The sequence below is a fragment of the Cucurbita pepo genome, chromosome 15, assembly GCF_057944985.1.
Source record: "Cucurbita pepo subsp. pepo isolate OVF chromosome 15, ASM5794498v1, whole genome shotgun sequence".
In the NCBI taxonomy this organism is placed as follows: domain Eukaryota; kingdom Viridiplantae; phylum Streptophyta; class Magnoliopsida; order Cucurbitales; family Cucurbitaceae; genus Cucurbita; species Cucurbita pepo.
The window spans coordinates 2383295-2405337 of record NC_141812.1 but is presented as its reverse complement, the minus strand read 5'-3'; the positions used below and the strand labels follow the sequence as shown (position 1 = coordinate 2405337).

Here is a 22043-nt window from a genome sequence, read left to right as displayed (position 1 = left end):
AAGTCTGTATTAAAATTTAAAAGATATTTGATTGTAATAAATATGAGATCAAAATATTTTAAAATTTTAAAGATATTTGATTGTAATAAAAATCCGATTTAAAAGATAATTGTAAAATATTAAAAAGAATATTTTATGGTTATTTGATTGTAATTGAAATCTGATTAAAATATTTTAAAATTTAAAAGATAATTGTAAAATATGGTTATTTGATTATAATAGAAATTTAATTAAAATATTTTAAAACGTAAATAAAAAAAAATAAAAAAAAAATATTATTAATTGTTAAAATTAATCGACAAATTAGGTTCTAAATATAGGCTAAATTAATAAAAATGTGTCGAAGTAATTACATATATTTTCAAAATGGTTCAATAATATCTTAAATTAAAAAAAAAAAAATTTGTATAAATTGCGAAACGAGGCATAACAAAAAGGCCAAAAAGTTTGTTTAATTATAATAGTGGCCCAGGTTGGTTTTGTTTGTTCTTAAGCAGCCTTAGTTTGAACCAAAATTGGACGAAATTCAACTAACCACATACAAACCCTAAAGCCTCCTTCCAACAATTTCAACAAACACATTCACCCATTCTTTATCAAATTTTAATGGATTCTCGTAATCGCTCTCTCTTGCCTGTGGGCGTGAAATTCAAGCCTACCGATCAGCAGCTTCTTCAGTATCTAAACTTCAAGATTCACGCCCTCCCATATTTCAAAGGTGCAGTCTTGGATTGTGATCTTTACGGAGAAATCGAGCCATGGGAAATCTGGCTACGGTTTGGAGGCATCAACGGCGAATATCTCTATTTTTTCACCAAACTCAAGAGGCTAACCAATAACTCCGAACATCTGTGGGCGCATATCAATCGCAAGATTGGCTTGGCCAACGGTACATGGAGTGGCGAGAACTCGGCCAGTCCAATTTTTGCTACCAAAACCGATAAACAAATAATCGGCTATTGCAAGTGCTTCAGGTTCGTTCTATTATTTTGATTTCAATTTTTGTTAAGAATCTTTAATCTTTTGTTTGTGTTCTTGGAAAATTTTAGGTACGAGAATGTCCAATTGCCCGAGCACCATGGTGAATGGTTTATGCATGAGTATAGCTTGCACCAAGATTCGATACACCAAGTTGTAGACTCGGATTATGTTTTATGTCGACTTAACAAGAATGAAAGAGTTAAAAGAAAATTACTAAAAAATCTTGAGCTACAGCAACATAGCAAGAAAAGAATAATGGCGCCAGGATCGACCATTGAACAAGACACTATGTATGACACGACCATCGATCAAGATTTCGATTTATAATTTTGACAATGAATGGTGCTTCTGCATTTTTTTTTTAATCTGAGATTTCGTTTATTAGAATCCATAACTCAAAATAAAAAAATATGCTAAAAAGACTCGTGTTAGTCTGTGAGGATAGTCTTCACTTTTAGAAACGACAAGTAATGTGATCATGTCGTAGGAGATGCAATCTCCACTCTTAGAAACGAGGAGTAAGTAACGTGACCATCTTGCACGATATGCAGTCTTCACTGTTAGAAGCAAGGAGTACGTACCATGACTATGTCACAGGAGATGCCGTGGAATCTCGAGACTATCAGATGCCGAATTCGAATTTCGAATCATGCTCCAATTCTTGGACATGTAGCGTTACGTGAGGATAGTCTTCACTCTTAGAAGCAAAGAGTAAGTAATGTGACCATGTCGTAGGAGATGCAGTGGAATGTCGGGGCTATCAGGTGCTAAATTCAGATTTCGAATCCTGCTCCAATTCCTAGGCATGGAGCGTTACGTGAGGATAGTTTTCACTCTTAGAAGAAAAGAGTAAGTAACATGACCATGTCGCAGGACATGCAGTGGAGTGTCGGGGCTATCAGGTGCCGAATTTGAATTTTGAATCCTACTCTAATTCCTGGGCATGAGGCGTTATGTGAGAATAGTCTTCACTCTTAGAAGCAAGGAGTAAGTAACGTGACCATGTTGTAGGAGATGCAGTGGAATATCGGGGCTATCAGGTGCCGAATTTGAATTTCGAGTCCTGCTCTGATTCTGGGCATGAGGCGTTATGTGTGGATAGTCTTCACTCTTAGAAGCGAGAAGTAAGTAACATGACCATGTTGTAGGAGATGCAGTGGAATGTTAGGGCCATCAGGTGTTGAATCCGAATTTTGACTCCCGATCTAGAACCCATGTAAAATACCAAACAGCAAAATAAATTCCGATCAACGGGAGAATTGCTAATCTATACCTTCCCCAATAATCGCACCATGTGTGAGTGTACTTTTGTCAAACGACCATTTTCACTCTCACCCGAGAATCCCGACAACCCCCGCCTTCCATTACACTTCTAAACCTCTCTATAAATAAAGGGAGAGAAAACATGTATCGTTACGTCCAAAATACAATACTCTTAATTATCGAAGCTCGGGGCTTAATATTGTACTAATGCACAACTTTTCTCTTGTTTTTGTAACGTGACGTATAAACGCATAACTGGGCAATAACGAGCTATCCAAACCTTAAATCATGCATAATAAACGTATAAACGCATACAACATACTCGTCATGCTCACTACGTGATGATAGTCCAACTGTTCACACTTTTTTTTTTTTTTTTCCGTTAAAATTCCACTTGGTACAATTGTATTAAAATCAAATGAAAAAACTTAGCAGAATTACAAATGGGGATGTTCAATTCCTCAAATTATGAAAGCGCACCCATTTTTTTATTAAATTGCGGAACGAGGGCCAAAAAGTTTGTTTAATTACAATAGTGGCCCAGGTTGGTTTTATTCTTAAATAGGTTTAGTTCGTAGCAGAATTGGAAGGAAATTTCAAGGAACACATTTTAATGGATTCTCGTCATCGCTCTCTCTCTTGCCAGTGGGAGTGAAATTCAGGTCTACCGATCAACAGCTTCTTCAATATCTGCATTGGAAGATTCATGACCTCCCGTATGTCAAAGATGTAGTCTTCGACTACCATCTTTATGGAGGAATGGAGCTATGGGAAATCTGGCTACGTTTTGGAGGCATCGACGGCGAACATCTCTATTTTTTCATCAAACTCAAGAGCTTGACCAATAACTCCGAACATCTGTGGGCCCATATCAACCGCAAGATTGGCTTGGCCAACGGTACATGGAGTGGCGAGAACCCAGTCAAACCGATTTTTGCTACCAAGACCGATAAACAAATAATCGGCTATCGCAAGTGCTTCAGGTTCGTTCTATTATTTTGATTTCAATTTTCATTAGAATCTTTAACCTTTTGTTTGTATTCTTGGAACATTTTAGGTACGAGAATGTCCAATTGTCGGAGCATCATGGCGAATGGATTATGCATGAAGATTCGATACACCAAGTTGAAGATTCGAATTACGTTTTATGTCGACTTAGCAAGAATGAAGGACTTAAAAGAAAATTAGGAAAAAATCTTGAGCTGCAGCGACATAGCAAGAAAAGAATAACGCGGCCTGGATCGACCATTGAACAAGACACTATGTCTGACATGACCATCGATGAAGATATGAGTTCATAATTTTGACAATGAATGGAACTTCTACATTTTTTTTTTTTTTTAATATGAGATTTCCGCTTATTAGAATGCAAACGTGACCATATTTCCCATGACTCCATTTCTCCATAAAGATCACAGTCCAAGATTGCACCTTTGAAATATGGTTGGCCATGAATCTTCCAGTGTAGATATTGATCAGTAGGCCTGAATCTCACTCCAACAGGCAAGAGAGAGCGATCATGAGACTTCATTAGTATTTGAGAAAGACTCCGTGAATGTATTTCTCGTGAATGTATTTCTTGATATTCTTGAAATGAGCTTTTATAGGTTTGTACGTGCTTATTTGATTGTAATAAAAATCCGATCAAAATATTTTAAAACTTAAAAGATAATGGTAAAATATCAAAAATATTATTTGTGGTTATTTAATTATAATAATTAAAATATTTTAAAACTTACCAAAAAAAATAATGGTAAAAAAAATATTTTATATGGCCGTTTTTATTAATTAATTTTTTAAAAAAATGCAGCTTAAAAAATATATATATTTCTAAACTTTAAAAATATTCCATAATATCCTTAAACTTTAAAAAAAAAAAATTAAAATTATAAAAAAAATCCTTAAACTTTTTAGTTTCAAAATATTTTATTTTAAAAATACCATTTTTAAAAAAAAAAAATTAAAAATGGCTTCTAACTCCTTGAAGGTTAATACGTTTGAATTCTAATTTAAACATTTTAAATTAAAATTTAATGATACATTTTTCAAAATATTTTTGAAATTATTTTAAAAAATATATTTAAAAGTATTTAACTTTAAAAAAAAAAATTAAATACCTGTTCAAAAATATTTTTGAATTCTAATTTAAAAATACCCTTAAAATTATAATAATAATATTTTTTTTAAATTATGTTCTCTTCAAATTTTATTTTCTAATTTAATATAGAAAAAAATGTGAAACTTTTAAAATTAAAGTTTTAATGCATAATTTGGATATATATACAGACGTTTTGGGAATCAGCATTACCACATTTTCTTTTATCTACAATAGCTAAGATTTAGTGAAGATAGATATGATATGTATATATTAAATCTTCATTTTCTTTTATCTGCCTTTTTAGAAATCCAATTATAGTTAGATCTTCATTAAACTATTACAGTGACTTAGCTTTGAATTAAAAACTAAATGTCAATCATTTATACTAATTCAGTAAATCACATCAGTAGATTAAATTTATATCAGTAGTCAAATGAAATTTGTGAACAAAAGGAAACACTGAGATAAAGAAAGATTTGGAAACAGGGATCCCCTAGAAATTTGGAATACATAGAACAAAATTAAAAGGCAAAGAGTAAATACAGATAAAAAAAAAATGAAGGAAGATTCAAAAATTAAAAAAATATAAACTAAATATAGAGAGAAAAGTAAATACAGTGAGCAGGAAAGCACAGACTAACTTGAAATAACTCTGTCTTTTCAAACTTGAAATTGATGTCATAGGCTCACGTAGATTGACTTGAATTTCAAAAGATAGAATCGAACTTTCATTAAGGATATATTCGTGACAACAACTTAAGCTAACTAGGTAAGTGACTTTACTATCGGCATGGTTATATTTGATGTTGACACGTGTCCTGTGGTTCTGCACGTGTCATATATATTGATATGTGTGAATTGTCTGTGGATCGATATGCTTCTTATATATTATGTATATGTTATAATATGTGAATTGTATGATAATAATTACGGTACGATGTGTTCAATGGTATGTTTGAGATAGGATACGAGAAGGATGCACAAAACGAAATGTAACGATAAGAGTAAGATATGTTCATGAAACGTTAAGGTTAGATTACATACCGAAGTGTTATGGATAGGAGAGATTGATGAAAGAATACGGTTAGGTTATGGGTAGAAAAGGATAGGTTTGTAATAGATTGATAGAACGATAGCGTTAGGATACGTTCCTGTGATGATATGACTAAGGTACGTTCACGTAACGATATGACTATGATAGGTATAAGGACGTTAAGGCTATGATAAGTTAGGGAACGATATGACCACGAAGTGTATACGATATGACATATTTATGATATGATATATTGTGATGTGATATGTTATGTTTAGATTGTTTTGTGTGACTATTGAGGTAATTGTTGTATGAATTGCACGTTATGAAATGACATGTTAAAAGCATGGAGCGTTATGTTATGTTTTCTAAATTGTATGTATACAGCATGTTATGAATGACATTATATCACGATAAATGAAATGAAATGAAATATAACCCCGTTAGAATTATGCATGATATGAGAACTGAAAAATGAGAAAATATATGATATGAATGTACAACGATAGTGGGGTTATATTTAATAATGTCGAAAATGAAAAAATATTGGGACCTCATGCATTATGTGTGCTCATGCATTGGGCATACCCTATTTCATCACGATGGGCAGGAGTACGATCATTATGTTTTACAAAATGTTGCCGGTAGGGGTACGATCAATATGTTTTACATAATGCTGTCGGCAGGGGTACGATCATTTTGTTTTACATAATGCTGCCGTGGCGGTTACTAGTTCTAACGGGTGTCTGGCCTAAGAAGCTCCCAGAGTATGCTCGCCCAACAAGAAAAGTGGCCCAATGGTGTGCGAACTGACAGGTGAGTTTATACTCGCACGTATGGCCTGTGAGTATATGGTACACATCAAAGTTACCCGTTAGGACATTACCGTAGAAAAATAGATTGAAATGATAGGTCCCGTCATTGCATTCACATGTTCTTGCATTTAACCCGAAATAGTGGAGTCACTTACTAAATATTTCTTTAAATACTCAAGTTATGTGTTACTTCATTTTTTCAAGTTAAGTTAAGGCAAGGCATTCATGTACGGCTGACGACGGCACACAACTCGAGACCATAGCATATGCATAGGGTAGTGATATTTATTTTCTTATACTTGGACTAGAATAGGATGTTTTTAATTTAAACGTTTATTTATTTTATTTAACCTTTCGTTGTGGCGTTTTAAAGGTGTTTTCGAAACACGTAAGTCCATGGCTGTGTTTTAAGATAAAGGTTATGTTTTATGAAATTTAAATAGAGTATTTCCGCATTCAATGTTTATGATATATATACAGTAGCGACCTTAAATTAAGTAGAAAATTTTGGGGCTTTCTTTTCCTTAAAAAATTCTTGAGTTTCTTACGTGCCAAAGCTTAATGTTCAAGATTTAGAGATTTTTTGTTTTCTCTTGGCTCTAGGTTCCACGTATGTCTAGTTCATTCATCAGTCTTGCATAAAGTGCGCCTCGGGTGCTGAGACACATGGAAAGGCCATAGGGTACTAATAGTCACAAGTCTAGAGGAGCCCTTTTTGCTCTAAATGATGATCGTACTCCATACATATCTACTTACTCAGCTCTAATCAATGGATTCTCTCAAATGGTACCGAGCAACATGTACCTGCTTATAAGATCAATAAACTACCCGTCACTTTTATCTTTCCATACTAGAATAGTAAACTATCTTCTCATGTACCCTTATCGGGTTAAATCAGTAAAACTACCCATCTTAGAGTAACTACAATAAAACTACCTGTCACTACCCCACTAAGCACCACCGATAGTACTTCAGTAGTATATCTTCTACTACTCTTAAAATCTTCAATGGGTGACAACTAAGGCATGTCTAACAATAGACCCTAAACTCAGTTGGTTAGTGCATGAATAGAGGTTGTGCCCTATCTAAACTTCAAGATTCACGGCCTCCCATATTTCAAAGGTGCAATCTTCGACTGTGATCTTTATGGAGGAATGGAGCCATGGGAAATCTAGCTACGTTTTGGAGGTGTCGACGGCGAACATATCTATTTCTTCACCAAACTCAAGAGGCTAACCAATAAATCCGAACATCTGTGGGTGCATATCAATCGCAAGATTGGCTTGGCCAACGGTACATGGAGTGGCGAGAACTTGATGAAAGTGATTTTTGCTGCCAAGACCGATAAAACAAATAATCGGCTATCGCAAGTGCTCCAGGTTCGTTCTATTATTTTGATTTCAATTTTCATTAGAATCTTTAACCTTTTGTTTGACATTCTTGGAACATTTTAGGTACGAGAATGTCCAATTGCCCGAGCATCATGGTGAATGGTTTATGCATGAGTATAGCTTGCACCAAGATTCAATACACCAAGTTGTAGACTCGGATTATGTTTTATGTCGACTTAGCAAGAATGAAAGACTTGAAAGAAAATTACCAAAAAATCTTGAGCTAGAGCAACATAGCAAGAAAAGAATAATGGCGCCATCGACCATTGAACAAGACACTATGTCTGACGTGACCATTGATCAAGATTTCAATTTATAATTTTGACAATGAATGTGTGTATCTATATTTTTTTTTTTTTTCTTATTTTTCTTTTATTAAATTATTTTTTAATTCTGTTAATATTTTAATTTTTATTTCCAAAATCCAATGGGAAAATGGAAAAAATAATTAAAAGTTTAAATTTAAAAAATATAAATAAATAAATTAGACCTCTTCTTAGAGTGGAGTTGGACTGACTAATGAAGATATCTTTTTTTTATTATATTTAATTTATAAAATGTAATTCCCTAATTTTTTTTAGTTATTAATATGCGTAAATTTATTAAAATGGAAGCAAAAGTATAAACAATATATTATTATTAGTTATATAATATTGTCAAATATTTTGGATACAAAATTTATAATAATAATTAAGATTAAATTAAATATTTAATTATTTAGTAATTATATATATTAATCAATAAGTTAGGACCACAATGGCCCACAATTGGAAAAGAGAATTAGGGGTACATTCAACTCGACAACCCGGACCAACCCAACCCGAAATATTCGGGTTGGGTTGGGTTCATTTTTCTGAACTCGAACTGACTCAGTTCAGTTTCGGTTTATGGGATAAAACTTTCGGGTTGACCCGAGTCAAATAAAAATATATAAAATATATGAAGAAGTTAACGGTAATGGTATGTTTGTCCGTTTCTTCGTCCCTATTTTCGAAGTCTATATATTCCTTTTATAGATAAGTTTATTTCAATTAAAATATTTTTATAATATATTTTTTATTTTTGTTATTTTGTTATATATATATATATATATATATATATATATATATATATATATATATATATATATATATAGTATATTTAAACTAACCATTTTTATTGTTTTTTTAATTTGATGATCTATCCTTATATTTTTCTTAGTTTAACGAGTTCTCAACCAATGTCGATATTTTAATTGTTTCTAGTTTTATAACAATGTTGAAGTATGTTAATTATTGATGGATTTTTGTGAATAATTATAGATGGATTTTTTAATTTTTAATTATTTTTATATAAAATTGTATCCAAATAATTATAAAGGGTGGATAAATAAAACTTTCTAAAAAAAATAATTTTTTTTAATGGACAATCCAACTCGAAAATAGAGGGTTGGATTGAGTTCGGTTGTGAAAATTTTCGGATTGGGTAAAGAAAATCCTTCAATCCAATCCAACCCGGAACATATATACCCTATAGATAAAGGTAAAATTTTGAAGGGAAAATATGATAAGAGAATTTTAAGGTTTTGAAATTAGAAAGTGAGAGTTTACCTCGAACTCTCTATTTTATTAATTTATTTTAAAAAATATATTTATCTTCAACAAATATTACATAAATAACTAAAATCTAATAAAATTCAAATGTTAAACGAAATAAAATCGATTGGATCATCTTAACGTTACTACTGTGTCGGTTGTAGTGCAGAATCATATCTTTGATCGTCTCTTATTGCACGACTTCCACTATGAAAGAATTCAGGTGGTCATTCTTCTCTTACTAAGTTCCGGCCCCTCGAGATTTTTTTGTAATTTTCTTTTAAGTCTTTCATTCTTTTTGAATCGGCATAAAACATAATTTGAATCTACAGCTTGTTGTATCGAATCTTGATGCAAACTATATTCATGCATAATCCATTCCCCATGATGCTCGGGCAACTGGACATTCTCGTACCTAAAATGTATTCAATGACTTAAATGTTCCAAGGACACAAACATAAGGTTAAAGATTCTAACAAAAATTGAAATCAAAATGACAGAACGAACCTAAAGCGTTTGCAATAGCCGATTATTGTTTTATCGGTTTTGGTAGCAAAAATTGGACTAGCCGAGTTCTCGCCACTCCATGTACCGTTGGCCAAGCCGACCTTACGGTTGATATGCGCTGACAAACGTCCAGAGTTATTGGTGGACCTCTTGAGTTTGGTGAAGAAATAGAGATCTTCGCCGTCGATGCCTCCAAAACGTAGCCAGATTTCCCATGGCTCCATTTCTCCATAAAGATCAGAGTCCAAGACTGCACGTTTGAAATATGGTTGGCCGTGAATCTTCCAATATAGATATTGAAGAAGCTGTTGATCAGTAGGTCTGAATCTCACTCCCACAGGCAAGAGAGGGCGATCATGAGAATCCATTAGTATTTGAGAAATACTTCGTGAATGTATTAATCGTGAATGTATTTTTTGATATTCTTGGAATGAGCTTTTATAATTTGTACGTGGCTATTTAATGGTAATAATATTCTGATTCAAATATTTTAAAATGTAAAAAGATAATTGTAAAATATGAAAAGAATATTTTATGGTTACTTATTCTAATAGAAATCTAATTAAAATATTTTAAAATTTAAAAAGATAATTGTAAAATATCGAAAAAAAAAATATATATTTTAGATTATTTGATTGTAATAGAAATCTAATTAAAATATTTTAAAACGTAAAAAGGTAATCGTAAAATATCAAAAAAAATATTTTGAAGTTATTTGATTATAATAATTAAAATATTTTAAAACATAAAAAAATAATTATAAAATATATAAAAAAAAAAAAATTTGTAGTTGATCGATTGTAATTGTAAAATATCAAAAAGAATATTTTTATAATTAATTGATTGTAATAGAAATTTGATTAAAATATTTTAAAACATAAAAAAAAAAATTGTAAAAATTCTTTTTATTAATAGAAATCTGATTAAAATATTTTAAAATTTAAAATAAATAATTATTATAAAATATTAAAAAGAATATTTTGTATTGACGTTTTTATTAATGGTTAAAATTAACCGACAAATTAGGTTTTAAAACTTAGGCTATATTAATAAAAATGTGTCAGATAAAAAAATATATACATTTCTAAAATAGATCGTACTTCTTACCGTAGCTTTAATCAGAAGATTCTTTCTGCTGAGCTCTACCTGTCACTATATCTTTTTAGACTAGAATAGTAAATTATTTGCCCATGTACCCTCATCGGGTTAAAACAGTAAAACTACTGGTCTTAAACTAACTACTTATTACTTTGCGTTTTTAGACTATAACAATAAAACGACATATCACTACGCCACTTAGGCTATAACAGTAAAACTACCCGTCACTACCTCATTAGGCATCACTGATAGTCGATTAAACCGCTATGACTCTTGAGATCCTCTATGGGTGACAACTAAGGCATGTCTAACAATAGACCCTAAACTCGGTTGGTTAGGGCACGAATAGAGGTTGCGCCCTATCCGTCACTACAAGATACCTAGTCAACTCAAGAAGGCTATGGAACGCATGACTAGGTATTAGGACAAAAATACGTGAAACAGTAACTCAAGATGGTGCACCTAACATGTTCGGACTTCAAACACCACGTCTAGCTCGACATTTGATCAAGACACTATGTCTAGCCTGAGGTTTGATCCGAACACCATGCATGACCTTAACTTTGATCGAGGCACCTTGTCTCAAATGATCATTCATCAGGATACCGTGACATGTGATTTGAATATGACTATTGATGAGTGTAGTAATCGTGCCAGTATGCCTGGTATGACTACCGATCAAGATACTAGTGACGTGTCTTACGTGCATGATACGATTACAAATCTGGATACTAGTGATGTGTCTGGTATGCGTCAGACGATCACGAGCAAAAGTGCTAGTCATGGAGCTGAAAACATGTCTTACTTGACCATTCACGAGTAATGAAAAAATATTTAGGTTTTGATGACTCGACTCTATAATATACAATTTGATGCTCGAGAAATAACATGTTTAACGTTCGAAGTGTTACCAATATTAATACATAATATCTAGTCATTATACATATTAGTAATTTGAAGAAAAAGAAAATAATAATAAAGAAAACGGTACTATAAATAATAAATTAATAAATAAAGAAAAGGAGGGAGATGCAACGATTTGGGCACAAGTATTCCCGCAAAATTAGCCATTAACGATTTTGAGCGAAGAAGATGGGGAAGAAGAGGAGTCGAACTCGCCGGTCTTCAGCGGCGGAGCTTCTGGAAACGCCACCGTCAACGCCACCTCCGGCCACCGATTCTCCAAAGTCAGCGATCTTCAACAGAAAAATTAACAGCAATGGAAACAAGTTTTCTTCACCAGAGAACACCAACATTGTGAAGAACAGAGCTCCTGCTGGTCTCTTCAAGTCGCCTTCTCGAAATGCTTCGAGTCTGAGCACTATATCTGATCTCAAGGATTTCGCGGCTTCACAACTCCTCGATCTCAAGCGCCACATTGATCATTCTCACTCGCAAATAATCAAAGATCATGAATCCTCAACCTCCCGCCTCGAAAAGCGATTTAAGGTATCCATCTCTCATTTTTATGATTTTGACGATAAATGCGTGCTTCTGCATCTACTTTTTTTTCTTTTTCTTTTTCTCTGCGATTTCCGTTTACTAGAATCCATAACTCAAAATTTCTCTGCGTTCCAAGAACATCATCTAGATCAGAGTCAGTTGTTTTAGTTAAATCCTTCTGTAATTAATTTAAAAATTACTGGAAATTTGCATACACCGTTTCGACACCGAATGTTCCATCGGAAAGTTGTGAAAGTTGAAGGCAGCAGAGAACACTATAGTTCTCTGTTTTCGTGCTAAACATGCTATACTGCCGTTGTATAAACCAAGATCTCTTTGGTGCCTTCTTAACCATGTTTTTAAGCTCTTATACACGAGTATAAGTTCAAAACTCAAGTTAAATTGAAAACTAAAAGTCTGTACTAGTGAAATTTTGGCCTCGAAGAAATGTCAATTGAACAGATAATTTGTATGCTTTTACTGAAATTCAGAGCACACACGAGGAACAGTGAGGACTAAATTATCGATTTAAATAGGTCGACATAAAGAGTTACGTTCGATCTTCAATAAAAATATTATAGATCTCTATGTGTACTGATTAACTTTGTTGAGATGAGCTAGGGTATAAGATTATGTGCTTAATCGCAATGACGGAAAAATTTTGGTTAGAAGTAATTTATTGATTCCTTTATGATTCTCGATTTGTAACGGGAAGAATGATCTTAAATTGTCATGTCGATTAATTTAACAGATTCAAAGTCAAGCATGCCAGAAAATGGTGGATGAAGCAGAGAAGGAGTATAAGAAGATGTCTCAAAGAATTTATGAAAGTCAGGAAGCAATGAAGGTGTGTTAATGAAAAATACAACTTGCAAAAATGTTTCCATGATCATTATTTTTTGTGCCAAAAATCTTACTCTGTTTCATTGTCTACTATTAGGCATCTTATGAAGAGTTCTTGGCACATGAACACGAGAGTGCATCTCGAGGTATGTCAATCTTGCAATGATAATTTTTAACTACGAATCGCTCAAAGATAATATCAATCAATATAGATGTTCTCCCGAAATTTGCATATTTTCATTATTCAGTTTTGAAACTGTTATATGAAATATGAAACCTTGATTGTAACACTTTCTCATTAGCAGCTTGCAAAACATCCATGACCGAGCTTTCGCAGTCCTTTGAGAGATCAATTGATGCTCTTCGTAGCCGTTTTGGGATCCCCACCACCTAACCTCACTATCAATTGCTCGGTGAGTCTATTAATCTTACATAAGTACATCATGTTTTGAACCCTAACATCACAAAATAAGAACAGGCACTAAATGAAATATGATGGTTCCTTTCCTCATTTCCTTGCTGTCTATGATCCTACTATCTTAGATTTATTGTTTTTGTTAGGTTTGAATTTTTCAGGTTCGTATTGAATCTGTTTAGTTCTTTTTTGCTCTTCAAAGGGACAAAATAAAAAACAAAACAAAACAAAAATCAAAGGACAGATCACAAGAATGGGACTTGTGGTTTGAACCTTTCGAGCCCATATTTTAATATCTCAACAACCCATCAATAACTTCAATGCAGACGACAAATGTAGTATTGAACACGAAAAGATACAGAAGAAAAGATGAAAATTGACATACAATTTGCTCCCTTACAAAAGAATATATCTATATGAAAGAAGCCCTGTAAAAATAAATAATAACCACATTATTTGACACCCGATTCTTCGAGGAGAAGTATCACAGTTTCCTCCCCAGTATAAATAAACTAATCTCTTTGTCCTTCTATTACTTGCTTCTTAATCTCTTTGTGCTTCTATTACTTGCTTCTCTTTGATTCTGAAAGTATAAGTACCTGGATTTGGCCCAGCTTCTGTTTCTCCGTCTGTCATCTTGATTTCCCACTAGAAGAATACCAAAGTTTCTTCTGACAAATCAATATCTTCTCCTTTTCAGTACTGTATTCAGTTTCTTCTTTACGACATCCCCATCTCATCTGTTTGGCTATTGAGGCTACTGCATCTACGTAGTAGCTCGACTCTCGGATTATCGCATACCCGTTAGGACGAAGGATTCGATCCATCTCCAAAAGCACATACTTCATCTCACATCTGCAAGGAATGCAATATAGTGAGAAACTCATACTACCTTCCCAATCATCCATTTACCAAAAAAGACTTTCAAACCGCATTATCTTTTTACCTATGGCTTTCTGCGGCAAAAAGACCATCAAGATGGAGCAAATCATACGTTCTAGGATACGTTGAAAATGCTTCACACCTGCCAAATTAGCCATTGCTAGTTAACCATAAGTTTTTCATCTGTGAGAGTATTGAAAACCAACCAAAAAGTAATGAAGGAAAAGAAGGAACAATTGTTTTATTTTACCAGTCATGGTAAGTTCCAATAAGGCCACGATCATAGACCACAGGAAGAGTATTAGCAGCGTAGGAAGAAACCACATTCATAACCCACATGGGATCATCAATAATGGCTGCAGCAAAACCTCCATAAACTGTATTCATATCCATAACATTCCTGATCTTATCAGTCCCAATAGCAGGAAGCAACTTCTTGTAGTGTTTTGCTCGGACCTTCCATTTACTGTCATCATGCTTGAAAGTGCCAGAACTTCCACCATAAACATCTGAAACACGTTCCGGTGAGGTGTGCAAACGATCTGGCCATTTAGGTACAGCCATCAAACTTGTCCTCTTCAGTTTCGGGTTGGGAGCAACGACACAAGTGCGCAATGGACTGTACCATGCTGAATCTGGTTCAAGGCTGTCATCACACTTAGGAGGGAAAGCATCAGCTGCTATCTTGCTAAAGCAATTAGGATCAGAAGATTTCTGCCAAACAGCAATATCATCCTTTTTGTTGTAAAGGGTGAAGCACATTGAAGTCAGGAGTTCCTGTAATTTTTCATAGTCTGATCTTTGTTCTTCCACTGTCGTATTCCATCCTCGCCAACGGTTTTCGTAGTTGACAGGGGGGCCAGATAGAACCCAGAATCCTCCAGGTCGAAGGATTCGATTGATTTCTAGCAAGTATATTCCACCTGAAAACCAAACCAAGAATGATAATCAGAAATTTTAGTCGACTCAATTGAGTTTAGAGGTAAAATAGATATTTACCAAATTCAGTCCATGGGATAAGGCATCTTGAGCAATGAGCCATATCAAAGGAGCTCGATGGGAAAGGTAGTCGTTGTGTCGAAATGATGCCAAGAATCGCTGGAATTCCACGTTCCAATGCAAATTGGACTTGAGCTTCATGGTTATCTCTTGGTGCAAGAGAAACTGTTAAAATTCCACGGTCTAACAAATCTCCTCCCCAGCTTGCAACCTAGAATGTTGTTCATCAAGCTGATCAAAACTTTTTCGTTCCTCATTGATATATATAACATAGTTAGTTGTAGAAAGTACTCACCCCACACCCAGTATCAATGGCTGTTCGAACCGTTCCATCCTTCATTTCCGGGATAAGATCTGTCATCAGATCGACATACGCGCTAACACCACGAGGAAACATAGTTCCCCCACCAGGAAAGTGGAACTTTTCACCTTCTTTCCTCAGCCAATTTTGATTAGACTTCTGTTTATTGATCCAATCATATGGCACGTTCCTAAAGTCGAGCCAACATAAAGTTAGTGAAACTTGGAAGATATGGAAGTTCGAAACCTATATGTGGAAGTTTGAAACATATTATTACCTGTACCAACACTCATCTTTGCTTTTTGGCCATCTAACTGGTGGTTTATACCCATCTGGTGGTGGAATTAAGCATTCCTTTCTTTCGAACACGGGCGGGCAATGTCGTTCCATGAAAGTAAGACGATGCAAACCATATTTCTTCCATTTCTGCACTCATAAGTGAAAATTAGACATGGTTGATATACTCTTTTAGATATGAAAGTCATGGAAAATACCCTTGGATCTGTGCAAGGAGTGTAATCTTGGTAATCACTGCTGCAGGCCTGGAAGGTAACAGGTTTAAGTTGGAGCGGGGAAACGGCTGTATCCCTCGGTGATGCAACCGAGTCTCCGACGTCCATGGATGTTTTGACATTGACTACCTCTTTCTCAGAACAAAAGATTCCACCCAGATAGAATGAGAACCCACATAACACAAACAACAGAATTGTCATAGGGAGAACTCTTGCATTCTTATCTGGGTTATATCCTGGCTTCCCATCTTTATACTTCATGATTCCCTATCAACAATCTGCAAAAAAAAAACATCCAAGGGGCCAGAGTTATATGAATGTTTGCATTAATTGATTAGGTTTTGAGATGTTTTTAACAGTTTCTTAAACAAAATTTATACTTCCAAGCTACTAGATGAACCTAATAAACGGAAGCCTATAACAAATCCTTTGAATCTACAAACAAACTCAACAGAAAGCAAAAGCTACCCTACAAGTTACAATCTGGAAAGATGAAGAAAACAACAGATCCAGTTAATTTGAGCTTGAAAAAGAAAAAATCAAGAATTCAAAAGCTAAGAAGATCAAATTGTGAAATGATGAACATGAAGTATGTGAAACGCAGCTGTAAAATTATCATCCGACAACGACAGCCGACAATTTCTACTTTCCAGATTGGAATTTTCACACATGGTGTTGGGCCACCAAACACACACACACACACACACACCTAGTCAAAGGAAAACCCATCCCTTGAATCTAAGAATCAACGGGAGAAATGGAAACCCAAATGAAATCCAACGACCACCGTTTTGCTAATGAGATGCTTCCCTTCTTTGATTCACCAATGTCTAGAAGATCTTTTCTTTTTTTTTTTTTTTTTTTTTGTAAAGAGGTAGAATTTCTCAGAAAACAAAGCAAATCAGCCAAGTATTAGCTGAAACAGAGCAAACCCAGAAGCATCTGTAGCTTCCCCAACATCAATGGATAATGTTAACAAGGAAAAACACCCAGAAGTGAGTGAGTTTTAAAAAAAAAAAAAAAAAAAAAAAAAAAAGGTAAAAATTGAAGACACATCAGAATCTAATGGTGAGATCTGTTGTAGAAGAAATAGAATGAAGGGTTTTGGAACAGAAGAGAGGGAATGTCCGGAGAGATCTGTGTCTTATAACTTGAAAGAGAGTGAAAGAGAGTTTACCTTGGGTGAGCGAGTGAGTGAGTGAGTTACTCTGTTTGTATTTCCTTCCCCACCACTGATTTTGAACTGGAAATGAAGGATTGTATGTAAGCTCAAATCTCTCTCTGGTTTCAGTGTCCCCAGAGAGAGAGAGAGAGAGAGAGAGGCTCTACCGGAGAATGTGTGAAAGAGAGAGAGAGAGAGAGAGAGAGAGAGAGAGAGCCTTTCCTTCGCCTTCATGTAGATGAAGGTTTAAATAAGTCAGGTTCTTGCCGGCCCTCTGCAGCTGTGTCCCCACTACCTCGTCCCTTCCCTTTCCTTCCTCACAACTGTCACCTCTCTCTCTCTCTCTCTCTCTCTCTCTCCCCCCATGTTTATCTATCTACTCTATTTCATTTTTTTACTTCATTTTCTATTTTTCATTTTTTTCATTGTTAAGTGTGAAATAATATTGAATCAAAGGAGGACAGGTACCCTAGTTTGTTGAATTCAGCTGATTCAATAAATGTAACGGTAAGAAGCTGAATCATGACAAAAATATTTTAACTATTGAGCCTTAGATAGTTTTGTTGCGTTAGGTTATGATCTGAAAAACTTATCAATCTAATTTAGGTTTTGATCAAAAAGCAAGGATATTGGACTCGTGTGAGTAGGAAACAGAAAATACCTATTATAGTTCTATCATCAGCTATAGATTCGAATCTAAGAGAAATTCTCGAAAATGTTTGTTATCCTGAAATTTGTCTTTCTTCAATGATAAAGAGAAAAGAAAAATCGGATCAAAAGAAAATGTCATTTTGGAGTTTTATCAACAATTTTCTTGTATAGTCGGAGATCAAGTATTTTCTGAATTGTTTATGAATTTTTTTGGGTAATTTGATTTCCATGCTTGGCCTTGGCTTCTGGCTTGTACTAAAGATTGATTCCTACGCGTTATGGAGAAAGAAAAGAAAAAAAAAAAAGCGACAATTACGGTTTATCAACTTTATTTATTTCTTTCATTTTTTAATTTTCCTAAAATGGGGAAAAGACAATGGAACTTTTCGGTACACAACTGGCCACGACTTTTATCAACTTGAAGCCAATCAGAACATGCCACGCTACTGTTGTCCAAATATGCTTATCGGTTTATTGATTGTTATTTCTTTTCTTTTACTGTTTTCAATTATATTTTGATTTTTTACCTTTACATTTTTTTTTATTTATATTAAGTAATGTAAATATATATCTATTTCTTCCCAAAATAGGATGTCACTCTTTTTGTTTGATGTCACTCCTTTTGTAACTAATAGATATGGTATGTTTTGACTCGTTACATATTGTCGCAGTCTCACGGTTTTAAAATGTGTTTACTAGAAAGAGGTTTCTACACCTTTTTAAGGAATGTTCGTTTCCTACTCCAACTGGTGCGGGATCTTACAATTCACCCCCTTGGGGGTCCAGTGTCCTCGTTGGCACATCGTCTAGTGTATGGCTTTGATACCATTTGTAATAGTCCAAGTCCACTGCTAACATATATTGTCTGCTTTGGTTCTTTATGTATCGTCGTCAGCCTTACAGTTTTAATACGTATCTATTATGGAGAGAGTCTATCCTTACTCCGACCAATGTCTGCACCATCTGGTGACTGGCTTTGATATCATTTGTAACAGTTCAAGCCCACCGCTAGCAGAATTGTCCACTTTGGTCTGTTATATATCTTCGTCAGCCTCACAATTTATAATGTGTCTGCTAGGAGAGGTTTACACACCCCTTATAAAAAATGCTTTGTTCCCTCTGGATCTCACATCTTTACGTACTAAGAAAATACACTATTAAAAATATATATAATCATATTTTACCCCTTTTTTTTCAATTATGACATGTTTATTTGATTATTTAGGATATATTTTATTTGTGTGTATAAATTTTTGGACAGCATTTCTAGTGATAATGAAGCCTGTCTAAACCTTTATCTTCCACTCAGGAAATCTGTTTCCCAATATTAATTATCTGGAAAATGGAAAATAATTACAGAAATGAAAAAACTTTTAGGGCTAAGGTTAATGATGGAATTTCACTGCTCTAGCTCTATAATTAAAACTTAGTACTCACATGGATGGATCCACATGACTACCGCATGCATTAAAATCTAAAAATGTTGATCAATTAAATGACTAAAATGCCCATCAATATTTAAAATTTAAATAATAGCATTGATTATCCAATTTTGAAACAAATAAATTATTTCCTCATTTCTCCAAAAACCCTAATAAAAAAAAAGCTAAATTAATAAAAATATCTTCTAATTTTAGATAAAAACCATTTTTAAAAATACTTTTAAACCTTCTAAAAAAAATTCATAACAATTCTTTAAGGGTAAATACTTTTGAAATATGATACTAATGATTGTATATATAGAGATTTATTTATTTATTTTGTAAGAATATTTTTTGTTTTTTCAAAAAAGATTTTTTAAATTAAAAAGGTCTTTTTTTTTTTTCTTTTTGAAAATTCAAGCTATATTTTTTAAAGAAAGTATTAACCGTTCTCATCTAAAAATTTAAAATTAGTGTTAAATGTATTTTCAATTTTTTAAAAAATTTAAAATTATTTTTGTATTATTATTATTTTATTTTTATTTTTTTATGTTGAAGGGCATTAAAATCTTTAAAATTAAAGGTTATTTTTAGATAAATGAAATTTCTTTTAATAATGTATTTTTGTGTATTATATATTTGGAGTTATTAAATAAAATAATTCCAAATATAATTATTGGGCTGACTCAAAAGTTTTAGTCTCTTTTTGAAGAAATAAAATTTTCATCTACTTTATTCAACATTAAAAATTTCCATCTAATTTATTCAATTATAATGTGTAGAGTACACAATTGCATGATCCAATGGAAATGTCGTAGCCCTAGGAATCAAACTTTCAAGTTCTTTTGGGTTACGAGCCCCATACAATGTGACCACGACACGTTTTTATTTATTTATTTATTATTTTTTTTAATTAAATTATGATGTACAGGGTACGGCTGACACTCTGGTACAACATGATCACGTTACTCACTTATTGTTTTTAAGAGTGAAGGTTATTCCCACGTACTAACACGAATCTATCTTGTTTTAAGCTTTTCTTAGTTATCATATCCATCAAAGTTCTGGGCATATGGTGTAATAACTAAGTCTAGGGCTAGCAGATATTGTCCTTTTTGGGCATTCCCTTTCAAACTTCCGCTCAAGGTTTTTAAAACGCATTTGTTAAGGAGAGATTTTCATACCCTTATAAAGAATGTTTCGTTCTCCTCTCCAACTGATGTGGGATGTCACAATCCACCCCCTTTCTAGACTGAGCGTTCGTTCTCCTCCCCAACTGATGTGGGATCTCACAATCCACCTCCTTTCTGGACCAAGCGTTCGTTCTCCTCTCCAACTAATATGGGATCTCACAATCCACCCCCTTTCTGGACCGAGCGTCCTCGTTGACACTTCATCTCCGATCGATGTGGGATTTCACAATCCACTATCTTTGGGGGACCAACATCTTCGCTAGCACACCACTCAGTGTCCACCCCCTTTAGGGCTCAACATCCTCGTAGGCACACCACCCAACGTCTGACTCTAATATCGATACATATGGTTTTATAAATAATACGGGAGTAAGTTTATTACATTTATTCATGATAGTTAAAAAGTACATTTATTCATATATTTTGTTAACCATAAATGTAATGTAGGGGTAGAAATGAATTATCTCGATTAGTTACATTTTTACAGTTAATTGGAGGTATAATTAAAATTAATAAAGTTTTCACATTATTGTGATTAGGGTTTTAGGGTAATTTATTGAACGATAATTAATATCTTTATACGCTTAGCTATACTTGAATTGATTAAGTTCATTTATTTTAATCTTTATATTATAATTTATAATTATGTTATTAAAATTTATAATAAAAAAAAAATGTATTAGGTAAGATTTGAGAGTTTTGGTCCCTTTTTGCGTTGACTTTTAAAGGAGAGATAATTAGACATTTTGAATTAATTTTCTTAAATAATTGAGTCTCCCTTTCCCTTCTTAACCCTAAAGTCTTAGGGTAGGTGCCCTTACCAAGGGCATTTACTAAATCCCAAATATAATAAATTAAATAAAAATATAAAGTAAATTAATAAAAACACGTTCAACTTTATACTTTGTCTCAAAAATACCCCTAAATTTATAAATGTTTGCTTAAAACTTTTTAAAAAGTTCCAAAAATACCCTTAAATTTAAAAATCTTCAAAAATACTTTTACCATTCGTTCGGGATGGAAACCGTAATGATTTATTTCAAAATTACCCTTCAACTTTCTAATGAATTTTAAAAATACTCCGTTTATTACGCTCAAACTTTTTTTAAAATTTTAAAAAATATCTTTAAACTCTTTTAAAAACTCCAAAAATACCTTTATTGTTAGTACCATGTTTCAAAAATAATCATAAACTTTAGAAGGTAACATTCAAAAATTTGAAGATATACAGTTTTCATCTATATATTGACGGTAATTTTTTTTTTTTTTTAACTTTTCTAAGCAAAATACTACGACAAGGGTATTTTTGAACTTTTTAAAATTTAAAATATTATTTATTTATTTATTTATTTAAAAAGTGGAGGGATGGCTTCCATGTGGAGGGAGTGCCAAATTTGTTGATTTAATCAAAGCTTTGTCGGTGGCATTCAAAAAAGCTTCCATTTTTAATTAATGTTTTTT

At 33.3% G+C, this 22043-nt stretch overlaps 5 protein-coding genes and 1 pseudogene across 5 annotated transcripts; 4 read left to right on the top strand and 2 right to left on the bottom strand.

The window, feature by feature from the left end:
* Positions 1-520: 520 nt before the first annotated feature.
* LOC147789164 (NAC domain-containing protein 30-like) lies at positions 521-1308 on the top strand. The gene is made up of 2 exons (XM_087118238.1): positions 521-974; positions 1050-1308. Exons 1-2 carry the CDS (start codon positions 607-609, stop codon positions 1306-1308), a joined length of 627 nt encoding a protein of 208 aa, XP_086974364.1. The 5' UTR covers positions 521-606.
* A 255-nt stretch (positions 1309-1563) lies between these two features.
* On the top strand, positions 1564-3545 carry LOC111776332 (uncharacterized). The gene is made up of 3 exons (XM_087118237.1): positions 1564-1660; positions 2891-3227; positions 3302-3545. Exons 1-3 carry the CDS (start codon positions 1564-1566, stop codon positions 3543-3545), a joined length of 678 nt encoding a protein of 225 aa, XP_086974363.1.
* A 2627-nt stretch (positions 3546-6172) lies between these two features.
* LOC147789163 (uncharacterized) lies at positions 6173-7900 on the top strand (annotated as a pseudogene).
* A 1474-nt stretch (positions 7901-9374) lies between these two features.
* LOC147789162 (NAC domain-containing protein 30-like) lies at positions 9375-10030 on the bottom strand. Its single transcript, XM_087118236.1, has 2 exons — positions 9663-10030; positions 9375-9570 (listed from the first exon to the last, which is right to left on the bottom strand). Exons 1-2 carry the CDS (start codon positions 10028-10030, stop codon positions 9375-9377), a joined length of 564 nt encoding a protein of 187 aa, XP_086974362.1.
* Positions 10031-11798: 1768 nt separating this feature from the next.
* LOC111776334 (uncharacterized) lies at positions 11799-13557 on the top strand. Its single transcript, XM_023655764.2, has 4 exons — positions 11799-12209; positions 12955-13050; positions 13144-13192; positions 13352-13557. The coding sequence occupies exons 1-4, from the start codon at positions 11853-11855 to the stop codon at positions 13438-13440; spliced, it is 591 nt and encodes a 196-aa protein (XP_023511532.2). The 5' UTR covers positions 11799-11852; the 3' UTR covers positions 13441-13557.
* A 147-nt stretch (positions 13558-13704) lies between these two features.
* Positions 13705-17527, bottom strand: LOC111811467 (putative methyltransferase PMT21). The gene is made up of 8 exons (XM_023698328.2): positions 17333-17527; positions 16138-16433; positions 15921-16069; positions 15638-15833; positions 15343-15553; positions 14594-15266; positions 14408-14485; positions 13705-14316 (listed from the first exon to the last, which is right to left on the bottom strand). Exons 2-8 carry the CDS (start codon positions 16414-16416, stop codon positions 14094-14096), a joined length of 1809 nt encoding a protein of 602 aa, XP_023554096.2. The 5' UTR covers positions 16417-16433; positions 17333-17527; the 3' UTR covers positions 13705-14093.
* Between the last annotated feature and the right edge of the window lie 4516 nt (positions 17528-22043).

Bases quoted from the DNA above. Each gene is read 5' to 3' on its own strand.
- LOC147789164 (XM_087118238.1), top strand. From the start codon at position 607: ATGGATTCTCGTAATCGCTCTCTCTTGCCTGTGGGCGTGAAATTCAAG. The intron at 975-1,049 runs GTTCGTTCTATT...GGAAAATTTTAG, and splicing joins GGCTATTGCAAGTGCTTCAG to GTACGAGAATGTCCAATTGC.
- LOC111776332 (XM_087118237.1), top strand. From the start codon at position 1,564: ATGACTATGTCACAGGAGATGCCGTGGAATCTCGAGACTATCAGATGC. The intron at 1,661-2,890 runs GTGAGGATAGTC...CTCTCTTGCCAG, and splicing joins TCTTGGACATGTAGCGTTAC to TGGGAGTGAAATTCAGGTCT. The intron at 3,228-3,301 runs GTTCGTTCTATT...GGAACATTTTAG, and splicing joins GGCTATCGCAAGTGCTTCAG to GTACGAGAATGTCCAATTGT.
- LOC147789162 (XM_087118236.1), bottom strand. From the start codon at position 10,030: ATGGATTCTCATGATCGCCCTCTCTTGCCTGTGGGAGTGAGATTCAGA. The intron at 9,571-9,662 runs GTTCGTTCTGTC...AATACATTTTAG, and splicing joins GGCTATTGCAAACGCTTTAG to GTACGAGAATGTCCAGTTGC.
- LOC111776334 (XM_023655764.2), top strand. From the start codon at position 11,853: ATGGGGAAGAAGAGGAGTCGAACTCGCCGGTCTTCAGCGGCGGAGCTT. The intron at 12,210-12,954 runs GTATCCATCTCT...TTAATTTAACAG, and splicing joins GCCTCGAAAAGCGATTTAAG to ATTCAAAGTCAAGCATGCCA. The intron at 13,051-13,143 runs GTGTGTTAATGA...GTCTACTATTAG, and splicing joins AAAGTCAGGAAGCAATGAAG to GCATCTTATGAAGAGTTCTT.
- LOC111811467 (XM_023698328.2), bottom strand. From the start codon at position 16,416: ATGAAGTATAAAGATGGGAAGCCAGGATATAACCCAGATAAGAATGCA. The intron at 15,267-15,342 runs GTAAATATCTAT...TTTGGTTTTCAG, and splicing joins TATCCCATGGACTGAATTTG to GTGGAATATACTTGCTAGAA. The intron at 14,486-14,593 runs GTAAAATAAAAC...CTAATTTGGCAG, and splicing joins ATTGGAACTTACCATGACTG to GTGTGAAGCATTTTCAACGT.